The sequence below is a fragment of the Antechinus flavipes genome, chromosome 4 (genome assembly GCF_016432865.1).
Source record: "Antechinus flavipes isolate AdamAnt ecotype Samford, QLD, Australia chromosome 4, AdamAnt_v2, whole genome shotgun sequence".
Classification (NCBI taxonomy): Eukaryota; Metazoa; Chordata; class Mammalia; order Dasyuromorphia; family Dasyuridae; genus Antechinus; species Antechinus flavipes.
The window spans coordinates 43,117,709-43,131,533 of NC_067401.1; the positions used below are offsets into that span (position 1 = coordinate 43,117,709).

Consider the following 13,825-nt stretch of genomic DNA (forward strand, 5'->3'; position numbering starts at 1 on the left):
TGGTATTCAATTTGTAGCTAACCTTTTTCTGAGGGAAGGAGACAAGAATTATCGGGAAATGAAATCTAAAGCCACCCTCCCTAATTTAATTTAATGATAAATTTCCAATCTCTTTATTCCTTCTTCCTTCCTCCTCTTCCCCACCAAAAAAAAAAAAAATTTTTTTCTAGAAAAGGGGATGAAAGGAATTGATCTTTTGATAGCCTTCTTTCAAACAGAAATATTAATTTTATAAAGTTGGAGAAGTATAAGGCTATTTTGATTCCCAAACTGGAGAAATGGCCCATGATCAAAAAGGCTTGTTATTAAATAGGAACAAGGTACTCAAGAGGCATCCAAAAAAGAAGTTTCTTTTTCCCTCCCAAAAGTTATAAATTTAGCCTATTAAGTTGGAGTAACTAACACTGGACACCTGCCTTACCCCCTAATTTTGTTGTTTTGTAAAAAAACAAAACAAAAAATTTGTAATTCAAAGGGTGAAACTGCATCTGTGAGATAATAAATGCTCCAGACTAGAATTTCCAACAGAATTCAATTAAAAATGAATTGGTGGTTGTTTTTTGTTTTGTTTTTAGGTAGCGGTATAGACATGCCTTTTTCCTATAGTTCCTCCAAAGTTCTCCCAGAATAGAACTGTCCATGCTAATTCTAAGGAACTCCTTAGACAATCTTTGCCAAGATTATAAAGGGAGCTTTCTTCCTCCAAATTGGAATTCCCAAACATAAGAGTTCCCATTCTAAAGGCTTATTCTGGGGGAGTGAAAGGGGAAGGATACAGTTTAGCATCCTTGATGTTAACACATGGCTACCAGAGGGAATACCTTTCTTGTTGTTTCTAGTGTAGCCAAAATTGTTCCAAGCAAGGGGCAATTTAGAAAAAGCCCTTGAAATAGGCAACAATTTACTGTCCCTAGAGTCAAAATGGAAAACACAGAGACCAGACTAGACCTATTTGACACTGCCAAACGTTTTTCGAGATCAGTCCTCAATGCTGTAGTCTTCCTTATAAGATAGGGGTCTAATACTGATGGATCTTACAAGAAAATTGATGAATGGCTATAATAAAAATGATAATGCACCTTTATAAGTATAAAAGTGCTATTTGGCATTCTAATTAGCACCAAAAGGATACAGTCTTTGCTGGTGCTATAAATGTTTGCATTTCTACTTTCCTTAACTATTGCCCATTTGGGTACTATAAACAAGATCCTTTAGAGAACATCCTTCATATTTCTTGTGTGAACTAACCTAGAGGAAAACTAGATTTTGGAGAGTTTGAAGTCCCAGGGTTCCTCCTTCACCTTCAAGTGAGGAAGACAGCAAATGAGAGAATAAATTGAGATGAAACAATGGATGATGGGCAGATTTGTTCTGGGATCCTCAGAGAAACCCAGCAAATTTTGGTGGAAAATGCCTCTTGGGTTTCTCCTGCAAAAATTATCTGAGGTTTCCATGGGAAAGCTAGCAATACACTGTACTAAGGAGAAACCCCACAATTCCGGACTGGGGCAGTTTTCCCTTCTATTTAAAGTTATACATGTGTAGTCTGATAGAAATCATGGGCCTAGTACTCAAACTCCAGGGCCAAGGGTGAGAATATTTGGTACATGGGGGGAGATAGGGCTTTGGTGAGGACCAGGTGAGGAGACCAGAAAAAGTAATGAAGTGGCCCCTCTCTGAAGACACTTTTCTCCTGAAATGTGCTACTTTTCACCCCAGTTTCTCTAGAAGTCTCCAAATAGCAGCTAAATGTGGCCCAGAGAAAAATGGAATGGACGGGGAAAGTAAAATTCTCCCTTCCACAGTCCTGATGGGACACTTCATATTTTTCTTGGCTCAAGAGGAAAAGCTGAAGGGGAAGAATCAGTAGGTGGCTGTAAAGGTTCCAGAGAGTTTGGGTCATAAATTAGAACATCTGTTAAAAGAGGATCCTATCTAACCCAGGAAACATCACTGCCTCCTATTCCCCTTCCTGCAGTCTTTTTCTCCCCGTCCCTTCACCTTTCATTAACCATACACTTCCCTGATTGAAGACCCCATTTGCCATTATTCTATTTTTACTCCTTCCCTTTCAATGCTCTATGTCTCTCTTCCCTTCCTTCAGTCCCCATTCCCTTTTCTTGATGACCCTAAACAACCACTTGTAAAAGTCAATAAAGGCCTTCATTGTGAGCCCACTCTGCCTTTCTCATTTGAGGGAGGAAAAAGGCAATTGCAAATATCTCTTCTGAATTTACTAGAACCCCCCCCCCCCCCCCCATTAACCTTTCCTCCTCCAATGGCCCCGAGATGCGCCCGGCCCCGCCTCGCTCTTGGGCTCTCCCGCCTCCCGGGACCCGGCGCCCTCCCCCGTGCAGCCCTAGCAGAGGTGCAGCTTCTGGTGCTGCGCCAGGTGGGTCTTGTAGCGGAAGCCTTTGCCGCAGCTGGCGCACTTGTGCGGCTTGTCTCCGGTGTGGATGCGGCGGTGGCGGATGAGGTGGGAGCTCTGGATGAAGCTCTTGCCGCACTCCACGCAGGCGTAGGGCTTCTCCCCGGTGTGCGTGCGCTGGTGCTGGGTGAGCGTGGAGAAGTCGCTGAAGCGCTTCTCGCACTCGGCGCAGCCGAAGGGCTTCTCCCCGGTGTGCACCCGCAGGTGGTTCACCAGGTGCGAGTTCCTGCCGAAGCCCTTGCCGCACTCGCTGCACACGTAGGGGCGCTCGCCCGAGTGCGTGCGCTTGTGCGTGAAGAGGTGGGAGCTGACGCTGAACGTCTCCCCGCACTCGGAGCACATGTAGGGCTTCTCCCCGGTGTGGACGCGCTGGTGCTTGACCAGGTCCGAGCGCCAGCTGAAGCGCTTGCCGCACTCGCCGCAGCCGTGCGGCTTCTCGCCGGTGTGGATGCGCTGGTGGTTGGCCAGGTGGGAGCGGCGCATGAAGCCCTTCCCGCACTCGCCACAGGCGAAGGGGCGCAGCGCCGCCGCCCCGGCCCCGCTGGCCGCCGCGTGGGCCCGCCGATGGCTCAGCAGGTGGGAGCTGAGGCTGAAGGCCTCCCCGCACTCGGGGCACGAGTACGGCTTCTCCCCGGTGTGCAGGCGGCGGTGTTTGAGCAGGTCTGCGCGCCAGCTGAAGCTCTTGCCGCAGTCCGAACACAGGTTGGGCCGCTCACCCGTGTGCAGGCGCAGGTGGTTGGTCAGGTACGTGTTGCGGCTGAACCCTTTGCCGCATTCTCCGCAGCGGTACGGCTTCTCTCCCGGGGTCCGGGGCAACACGGAGCCCAGGGTGCCCGTGCCCCCCAGCCCCACCATCCCCACCACTCCCCCACACTCCGTGGCGAAGCCGTAAGGCTGCACCCCCGCCGCCGCGGCCGCCTGGGCCAGCTGGTGCATGCGCTGGTGCTGAAGGAAGGCCGTTCCGGGGCTGAAGCTCTCGCCACAATCGGAACAGATGGTGGGGGCTTCCATGATGCTGGCCATCAAGCTGTTGAGTTCCCCAAAATCCACGGCCATCGGGTGGTGGGCATGATGAAAACGTCGCTGGGCAGATTTGCCCTCCCGGGGACACTTCCCTATGGAGAGGCGTCTCCTCCAGGGCAGGGCCGGGGGGTCTTCCTCCTCCTCCAGGCGGCTCTCTCCGGCGCTCTCGTCCCCCTCTCTGGGACTCTGCGTTAGGCTCTCCGACTCAGACAGTCCCGAGAACATCCCCATCTCCACCACTTCAGGATCCTCCACATCATCTTCGTTTTCCTCCCGGAGGGCTGCCTCTTCTTCCTCACTGAGGAGTCTCTCATCTGCTAGAGGGGAAAAAAAAAAGAAGAATCCCGGTAGAATTTATTTTTCTTTGAGTTTGGGGGAATTGTTTGTAAAACCAGCCATACACTAATCTTCCAAAAAAAAAAAAAAAAAAAAAGCATGATATCCCACGTCAGCCCTGTCTCAGAAGGGCCGGGAGGAAACAAGATTCACGGCATTGGTCAAAAAGACCAAGGAAAGGCCCCTCTATCCCATCCAACTGCTCTGCCTCCAAAAGGGAGCACCAGCCCTGGGGTCAGAAGGACCAGAGTTCAAATCTGGCCTCAGACACTTAATACTTCCTAGCTGTGTGATCCTGAGCTTAACCCCAATTGTCTCAGCAAAATAAAACAAAACTCCTATAAAAACTAAGATCTTTCAAATGCTTGTGAAAATTTAAGCCCAAGATATTCCCAAGACTGAGGATCAGAAAATACATAAACTATCCCACCCAGCCACAACAAAAGAAAAAGCAGTGGGAAGTACCAAGCACTTTGCAAAATACAATTAGTTGTTCCACATAACGTCTCATTGGACCAAGCAAAGAGCTCAGAAGTTTTTGAAAAGCCAAAAAATCTCAGGCCGAGTCTTTGGCCATCCACACACTGAGTGACTTTTGGGGCAGTCACTTCACCTGTTTGTGCTTTCAATCCTTTATCCCCAAAGATGGGAGAAGGAGAGAGAGAGGGGAGAGAAAGAGAAAGAGAGAGAAATGAGTTTTATGCTAAGTATGATCATGAGGATGGACCAATTTTACCCTAAGCCACCGTCTCCTTCCCACAATGCATCTCGTTGATACAAAAAACCCCCAAATGACCTGAAGCATATTTTGCAAAATGCTACATCCACGAGGGAAGAACAGAGCTGGACAGGGAACACAAAGAGCAAAGCTGAAGGCCCAGGTCAGAGGGCCAGGCCAGACTTCATCCAGTTTCTTGCTTCTTATTCCCAAGCAGAAGTTATTACAAGAATTAAGCCCAAGGCTGCTCAATTAGGGAAAGCTGCATGCTTCTCTGCAATGTAGGGATTGGAAGAAGAGGCTGGGGATGTGTTAGAGCAAAGACCCTGATTTTAATATCCCGGCCGCAGGGGATGTAGGGGAGATTCCACACCCTGGGAATCTGGGAGGTGTAACAAAGCCAGCCAGTGTTCTAAGACACAAACTTATGAAGACTAAGGCAAAGCATACCCCCTTCCATCTAGGAAGCAGTCCCAGCTTCCTTCCACTGAGTCTCTTCCCCCATACCTACCAGCATCACCTCAATCAGGTCTGGATTGAGGATAAGGCTCCATTCTCGGCCCGACACTGGAAAGGGCTAGGAAACGGCAGAATCCAGGTGTTACGGAAGGAGATGCCGAGCTGGGTCTCCACAGCATGTTGGTGGTACTGTAGCCCATATTGCCTCAGTCTCCCCCAGAGGCCTGATTCAACACCTAATGCAACTGCTGGTTACAACACTAGAGGAGTTAGAACTGACCCTACTCAGGGCAGCTTCAATGGAAATTCCAGCTTTCCATAGAATGCACTCCTCACCTGTGTAGATGTCTGTCACCATCTCCCTCTCCTCTGAGTTCTCCTCTCTGTATTTCTCGTCCAGCAGGTCCGAGCCCACCTCCCTCTCCTCCGGGTCGTCCTCTCTCTCATCCATGTACTGCAGGTCTGAACCCATCCCCCTCTCCTCCGAGTCCTCGATATCTGAGCCCATCCCCCTGTCCCCCGAGTCCTGGAGTTCAGACACACCCAGTTCTTCCTCTTGTTCCATCCGGGAAAACCAGGCCAGGAACTGATCCGAGATTTCTGCTCACAGACGGAAATACACACAAACACACAAAAACCAAAGGTTAAATCACTCTGTGGGAGGATTTCATTGCTTCAGTTCAACAACAACAAACTTGTTAAGGCTCTACTATGGGCAAGGTATTGTGCTGAGGATGCAAAAATATATAGAATAAAGGCCCCGCTCTCAAGGAACACATAAAATAACAGACAAAAAGAGCTCAAACATGCTAATAACTATGACATCAATGCAAAAATATATAACACAGGTCCCGCTCTTAAGGAACATACAAAATAACAAAGACAAAAAGAGCTCAAACATGCAAATAACTATGAGATAAAGGAGCATGAAAAAAGCCCAAAGGAGAGGGGTGGAAAAGTATTTGAGGAAAGTGAACAGGAAGAGCTCACATTCTAGGCAAAAATCATGGCTTTGGCCTGAACAGATAAAAATATGACCCAGAGAGGAAAAGTCCATTCTATACATGGCATGAAAATGGACAGAGAAGGAATAAGCAAGATGGAGATGGAGAAAGAAAAGCAGGTCAGTTTGGCAAGAATGTACAGTATAGATAGATAGGAAGACCTTGGAGTCTAGTCAGCAATTTGTACTTTATTCAGTGGGCAACACAAACTCAAATTTTTTTGTGTAGCAAGATGATGTGACCCTAGTAGTGTTTTGGAAGACCATTTGGGCAGCATTTGAGCAGAGGATGGATTGAATTGGAAATATATTGGAGGGGAGAATAACTGGTCTAGTTAAGGTGAAAAGAGATGAAGGGGCCTAAGCATTTATGGGGGAGTGGATTCAAAACATAACAGGGTTTTGAAATTGGGAAAAAGGAAGGGCCAAAATGAAGAGAGAGAAGAAATTTTTTAAAACTCCTACGTATGTGGGGTGTGTATATGTTTATATGAAAACTCCTAGGTTGCAAGCTTGGGATAATGAGGGTTCGGTGGAAAATAGAGAAGTTAAGATGAGATACAGTTGGAAATGATAAAACTTTTGTTCTCTGAGAGCATCATGAGAAGTGAAGATAAGATACAGATGGAAATGATAAAACTTGTTCTGGACACAATGGATTTGTGCCCAAGGAGGACTTACTAGCAGTAAATTGAAAATATAGTGCCAGGGAAAAAGTTTTCTACAAGAGATATTGCCTGAAGCCTTGAGATAAGTCAAGGAAAGAGGAAAAAAAAAAGAAATGTGTAAAATCTTTGTTAAGCACTTATGTCAGATAGAAGAATTTTAAGAATGCAATGTGATAGAAGCAGTGTGTGGAGATTAAAGATGAGATTAGACAAAAAGATCAAAGGATCAGTTTACTAAATAAGTGCAAAACCAGACCCCAAGAATATTAAAAGGTAAGAAGTGGAGATAAAAGATGATAATCAAAGAACAAACAACAGTCAAGGAAATTTGTGGCAATGACAAGTAATTCTACAGTGTGAAGGTAAGGTTTAATTAAAGAAGGAAAAGCAAAAGAGATGTAAAAGAAAAAGGATTAAGAGTAAAATAAAATAATAATAATAATAATAATAGCTGCCATTTATACAGATTGGCAACAGTTTACATCTCATAGAATTTGAAAATATTAACCACACCCAGTCACTTGGAGAAGTTACCTGAGCAAAAGTAAAATGCAAGTCAAATGGCAGACCTAGAAATTACTATTTTCCGTATCACCTGGATGCCTTCTGCCACTATTTCTTTTTTCTTTCTTTTGCTAAGGCAACTGGAGTTAAGTGACTTGCCCAGGGACAACTAGGAAGTGGAGGCTAGATTTGAACTCAGGTGTTCCTGACTTCAGGACTGGTGCTCCATCCACTGCACTGACTAGCTGCCCTCTGCCACCTTCCTCTATCACACAAAATCAGGCAGCCCTTCTCAGGCACAAATGATCCCATTCTGTTCTACTTTCTCCAGTGGATGGCCTCCTTTATCAATCCTCACCTTCACTTAGTTTTAATCTCTTCCTCTTAAATGGCTGCTTCCCTGACGCTTACAAACATGCTTATGTCTACTCCATTCCCCCCCCAAACTTGATCCATCTTTGCTAGCTCTTGATTTTTTATCTTTTCTCCCCCTTTGACAGTGCTCACTGGCCATGTGTCTCAACCTCTTTTCCTCTCACTTTCTTACTGCCTTCCAACCTCTATACCCCAAAATACTCTCTCCAAGTTAACAATGATCTCTTAATTGCTACATTTAATGGGATTGCCCCAGCCCCAATCTTTCCCAGCCTTTTTACAGCTTCGATCCTGCAGGATCTTCTAAGGTTTTCATGACACTACTGTCCTGATTCTCTCCCTCCATGAGATACTTCTGTTCTGTCTTCTCGGCTGGATCTTTATTGTTAAAGGCAAGTGTTGGCATAGGGCTCTGCTTTAGCATCTCCTCTAGAATCAGAAAAACTCATCTTCCTGAGTTCAAATCCAGCCTCAGAAACTTACTGCCTGTAAAACCCTGGGCAAGTCATGTCACCTTTTGCCTCAGTTTCCTCAAATGTAAATGAGCCGGAGAAGGAAATGGCAATCCACTCCAGTACCTTTATCAAGAAAATTCCTCATGGGTTCACAAAGAGTAAAAACACGACTGAAATATGACTGAATAGTAACAACCAAAAAAAGCTCTTAACACTTCATCTTGGTGTAGGTCCTTATCTCATAGCTGGATGATTACAATAGCTTTCTGTTTGGTCTATCTCACATCTCTTCCCCTCCAGTCTATCCTTCAAAGTGTTCTTTCTAAGGACCTACAAATCTGATCATCTCACCTTCCATAAACTCCAGTGGCTCCTTATTATGTTCAGAATCAAATATAAAAACCTCTACATGACATTTAAGCCCTTCCCACCTGCCCCTCCCCCTAATCTTCTTAGATTTTATATTCCTTGGTGTAAACTCTAATCATCCCACTCTTGGATTAAAAGAACAACCATTTAGTTGGACTTCCTGCCGCAGGGCTCTCTAAACTCCAGTCCACTCAACTGTCAAGATGATTTTCCCTAACCCTAACCCTCTTCCCACTCCCTCACCCTTAATAAATTTGAGCTGCACTCTCCAATGGAAAAAATAGAAAATCTTTCTTATTGCTTTTAAAGGTCTCTAGTCTCATTCCTTTGTTCCCTTTCCAGAGAACACAATTTAGCCTCCCAGACCTAACTGGCTGTGTTCTTACAGAGAGCACTCCCCTCTGGAATGTCCTCCCTACACATCTGGGCCCCCTAATTTCCTTCAAGGCTCAGCTGAAAGTTAACCTTTCATCTGCAAAAGGCCTTTTCAAATTCCTGTCAAATAGCCTCCCATTTAGACTGTATACTTCCACATACATTTGTTGTGTCAAAAATTGCTTTCGCCTGAAGAGGAACTTCTTGGGGACAGAAGCTGTTCCTGTATTCCCAGCACTAAGCATAATTATTAGTATAAATTAAACCCTTAATAAATGCTCCTTTAGCACTCCCTTAGATGAAAGGAAGTTAATAGTAATTAATTCATTCTTCCTGCAGCTAATGCTGATTTACAAATTACAGATATATTTATATTTACCAAAAAACTAAACAGACACAAAGACAAAGCTGTATCTATCATCTTAATGCAGAATAAACAGCAGGGCTATTTAAAAAAAAAAAATTGGCAAGATAACACCATGTCCAAGAATTGGCGGTTTGGTGAAAGAATTCCAGTCCCTAGGTAGGAATGTGAGAGCAACGGGCACTCACTGAACAGGAGTGTGGCAGGAAGTTTGAGTCAGTGGTCAGGTGCCCTTAGAGAAGGTAGAAATCCGGGAGTGAATAAGGATGAGGGAAAGTATATCTCTGGGTGCAAATACCTCCTACCTCCAGTTCTCACTGTATCAGGAGAGTGAGGCTGGAGGATGGGTTATCAAAACAATTGTGAATAACCCTTAGAACTAATTCTGTGTTCAGAATGATGGATGCATGTTTTAGATCCAGAAAGAATCCTCATCTTTGCAGCTGGGCGGAGAGTCTGGGTAGCTCTGGGATCCTAATGCCAACTCTGAGGACAGACTCCAGGACTTTGGTGGTCATAAGGAAAATTCCCTTTGCAGAGATGGTTTCTTTAAGTGATCCCCCAGGAAAAGAGTAGAGGAAGAGAACCTGAAACTCACATGTTCCCTAAGCATCCCAATAGGTGCCCATCTGTTCTATCTTCTAGTGAAAAGGCAGCAGTCCATTCCCTTCCCAACTGAAAGCACTTCCTTAGAATTAAGCTGAAATCCTGCCATTGTTTCTATAACTCATCGATGCCGACACTTTTTGCTCTGGATTGGAGCAGACTATATTATTATTATATTATATTAATATATAATTAGACTATATTATATTAATAAACTTCTTGTTTCTCTTCCAACCAGGAGTCATTCAACCAATCATTTCCTGATTCAAGTGTCTGAAAAGTATTTTATCTATCCCCACCCCTGCCCCCACTCAATCCCTATACTTATGCCTGTAGGCTCCTCTGTATCTGAAATGACCAGTCTGGAAAGCTGGCCCACCCATACCATACTGATTTCTAGGCTCAAAATCATACTGTAATCATACTGATTACAGGACCTGACAAAATAGAAGCCCTGTCCATAGGTTCTTCCCCTACTTATGGTGAGCAAACTCTCAGTTCAAAGTCTGCCGAGATAAAACCTTTTTCTCCCTCCTACATCCTCCACACACAGTCAGTACCACTTCTAGCCAATTAATCACAATTATTTATCATTCTAAATCTTCCTCTGCTCCTCCTTTATACATATTTCCTCTTTGATATCTCACCAACTCTCATGGATTCAATTATTATTTATGTACACATGACTTCCAAATGTACATATCTTGTTCAGAATCTCTCTCAATTCCAGTCCTGTATTTCCCTCTGGACTTCTATACTTATATATACTATATTATAAATTACAGATATACCAGGTCAGTAGAATTCCCTTCAGTGACTTCAATAATCCTATAAATTGGGGAAACTGCTCAAAACAAACATTGCTGACATTATCAAACTCAGTATATCCCAAACAGAATTGCATTTCCCCTAAAATCCATTACCCTCCTCCAAACCTACCTATTCTTCAATTCAATAAACATTTATTAAAGTCCTATTACATCCCAAGCCCTAGAGGGATCTTCTAGTGTTCCAGATTTGTCATCCATGAGTCTTCACTATCCCTCACATAAATCATTCCCCATGTTTTGCTAGGTCAGTCTTATCCACTCTCTTCTCTTAACAGAACAACAACCATAATTCTGATTCCAAACACGTTTCACCTGGGACTATTTTAACAGCTAACTAAAAGGTCTTCTCAATTGTGTTTTCACAATACTCCAATCTTTCCTCTTTATAGCTGCCAAATTAACATTCCTGGAACGAATGTCTGACTGTGACCTGGAACATGTCACTCAAAACTGCTCAAAAATTTTCAGTGGCTTTTCCCTGCTTCAAAGAAAATTACAAACTCCTGAGCCTGGGGCTTAAAGCCTTTGACTTCTTGTTCCCAGGTTCCTTCCTGTCACATTTCAACTCACTCCCCTTTATACTGAGGTTCAAGCCAAACTGGTTGGAACTACATCTCCACCATTTTCATCTGTGCTTCTGGATCCTTAGCCGGCCTCCGGGCCTGGGACACATTTCCTACTCATCCCTGCTTAGCTTACTTGAAGCATCACTTTGTAAGTGAAGACTTGCCTGTTCCCTAAAACCATGGTGCTTTCCCCCTCCCCTTCTGGAAATTATTTTGAATTTACTCATCTTTGTACATTGATATAACCTCTATTTCATATTTGTAGGTCATAGTCTTAGTGTTTAAAAGTGACTTGCACATGAAAGCCTTTCAAAAATTTAAATATAGCTATCAGGTTCATTCTAAGTCTCTGGGAACAAATATTCTTCATGGGCTTTCTTATTGTCTCTACATGTTCTTGGGACATGCTCCAATTGTCAATGTCCCTTTTAAAAAGTATTCAAAAGAGAACACAACACTCTTTAAGTGGATCTGACCTTCACAGGACCCACAATGGTCAAGACATTCCCATGGGTATTGCTTTATCCATGAATAAAAACAAGTACTTATATTCAATTATCCTCAAGGTCCCTTTCTAGATCTATAATTTAACACTGATCCTTATTAAATTTCCTCTGCATATTACCATAGACCATTTTTTGGGACTCCAGTTATCTCATCTAATGCATGGGCCATCAATTTTAGATTCATGCCATGTAAGAATTTGATTTATAGATCTTTTCATGATATTTAAAAAGCACAATGCAGATAAGTGCTGAACAGGAACAGAAGAAGGCCATTCAAAAGATTATTCCAGGATGGCATTACTGATCCATTGGTCCCTGATTAGTTACTAATCCAATTAAGTCTGCTACTACCTACGCCTCTTCTCTGGACCCATTTCACAACAGTAGCACAAGATTCTCTTAAAATGTCTCCTGAAATTACAGATATACCAGGTCAGTAGCATTCCCTTCAATGACTTCAATAATCTTATAAATTGGGGAAATTGCTCAAACCAAACGTTTTTAAAAGTACTCATAAATGACTTAATAATATTATTAGAAACTGAGTTTCTCCACATTTTTAAGATTTATAGTTTTAAAGACTCAAAATTCTTTCTTAAGATTACAGAATTTTAGAGTTAAAAGTTACCCTGAAGATAACCTGGTCTACATCTCTTCCTTTCCTTCTTCCTCCCTTCTTCCTGTAATGCTGGAGAAACTGAGGCAAGATAGAGATTAGAGATTTTAATATTTTAGTAATTGGAGAATATAATTGACTGGACAGGACTCTCGTCTCAAAGTATCCAGTGATGAATGTGAGAATCCCAAGTCTTTTTATAGTATTTTGAAACAAAGAAAAGAGTGGCAAGTTTTCAGAACCATTTGGTTCTGTCAGGATGAGGGGAGGCTATAAATTCTTACTAAGAAGCCAAAGTCAGGATGTCTGAATAAACAGAAGATGTCAATGAGGTATCTGGGATAGTCTTATCCTTTGGAATATTTAGAGGGGGTAGTGCCATAAATTCTTGAGGGCAGAAGGAGTTAGGAGCCAGGAAGTCTGATCTCCCCCTCATCTTGAATCTCACATTGAGAATTTATAACCTTAGAGCAAATGGTCCTCAGTCTTAATGGACCAGAGTGGGGTTTTACAACTAAGGGGATTAAGGCAGACTGAGGTAGAACAATTCAGGGAAACTCATCAGGATAATTAGGGAAACTAGTGCAGGGAAACTGAGGTAGAACAGTTCAAGGAGACTGTGATATAACATTCCCTCTCCTAATAGGAAAGGAAGACACCAATGGTCAAAAAGAAGTGCCCTCTAGAAAGTCACATTCATGGTAAGGGTCCTCTGCTTCTCGCTCTTATGCTCTTCCTCCACCAGAAGAAAAGTTACTTTGAATTATGCAGGTTCTTCCACTGTGAGCCACCAATGACCTAGAATCAATTTTATCCAGTGTATGCTTACCCGTGTCTTCCACCTTTACAAGCTAAGGATTCCTCTGGCTTGCTGATACCTTCAAGTCGGCTTCCTGGGAGATGGGAATCTCTTCTCAGAAGCTGCATTAAAGAGAAAATTTTTTAAAGGAGAAAATGAGCTCTCTCAAAAATCACTTGGCCACACTAAAAACTCAAATGAAGATAGGCAAATTCTAACCAATGATTTTTGCCAAGCAAAGTAACGTCAACAAGAACAATATTTAGGGAAAGAGTACAAAAGATTTGGTAAAATGGCATGTTAACAACTAGAAAGTCTCCTTGCTCTACTCCGCCCCCAATAAAAAGAGGTGGTCAGAAGAGAATAGAATGTACAATGAGTCCCAGAGAGATATGGACTCTTGCGATCCACCGGCAATCCTCCATCACAACACGGTTATAGATTTGGTTGAGTTGCTGCTTCATAGAGAAATAGGAAGGCCCAAAGGGAGATGGGAACAGCTAGTTCTTTATGGATGGACACAGGCAAGTTATTTAAGATCTATGGTTCTCACTAAGATCACACATTTATAAATAACGAGAATGAGAATGGTTGGGACATAAGTGATTTGCCAATAATAAAAATGAACTATTATTAACCAAAGCAGGAGAACTCCACTAAAGAAAGATCTGAACAAAAGACTGGCTATTTGGTGAATCACAAGGGACAATGCTAGGAGTCATATTTAAACTTGGAAAATAATTTATTATTTGAATTCTTTATGTCCATCCTTGAAGAGAAGAAAAGGACATTGACAGCTGGAGTCAGACTATCTATGGTGGCAGC

General features: G+C 43.2%; 1 protein-coding gene across 4 annotated transcripts in view; it reads right to left on the bottom strand.

Moving 5' to 3' along the window:
* Positions 1 to 2,311: 2,311 nt before the first annotated feature.
* The window catches only part of ZNF697 (zinc finger protein 697), a 39,421-nt gene continuing 27,907 nt past the window's right edge, over positions 2,312 to 13,825 (bottom strand). The window contains exons 2-4 of one of the 4 annotated variants that reach the window (XM_051992875.1): positions 13,031 to 13,122; positions 5,301 to 5,564; positions 2,312 to 3,768 (exon numbers count right to left, since the gene is read on the bottom strand). In XM_051992875.1, the coding sequence (XP_051848835.1) occupies positions 2,360 to 3,768; positions 5,301 to 5,529 (1,638 nt within the window). In that variant the 5' untranslated portion in view covers positions 5,530 to 5,564; positions 13,031 to 13,122 and the 3' untranslated portion in view covers positions 2,312 to 2,359. The other 3 variants (XM_051992876.1, XM_051992878.1, XM_051992877.1) reach the window with 3 other exon arrangements.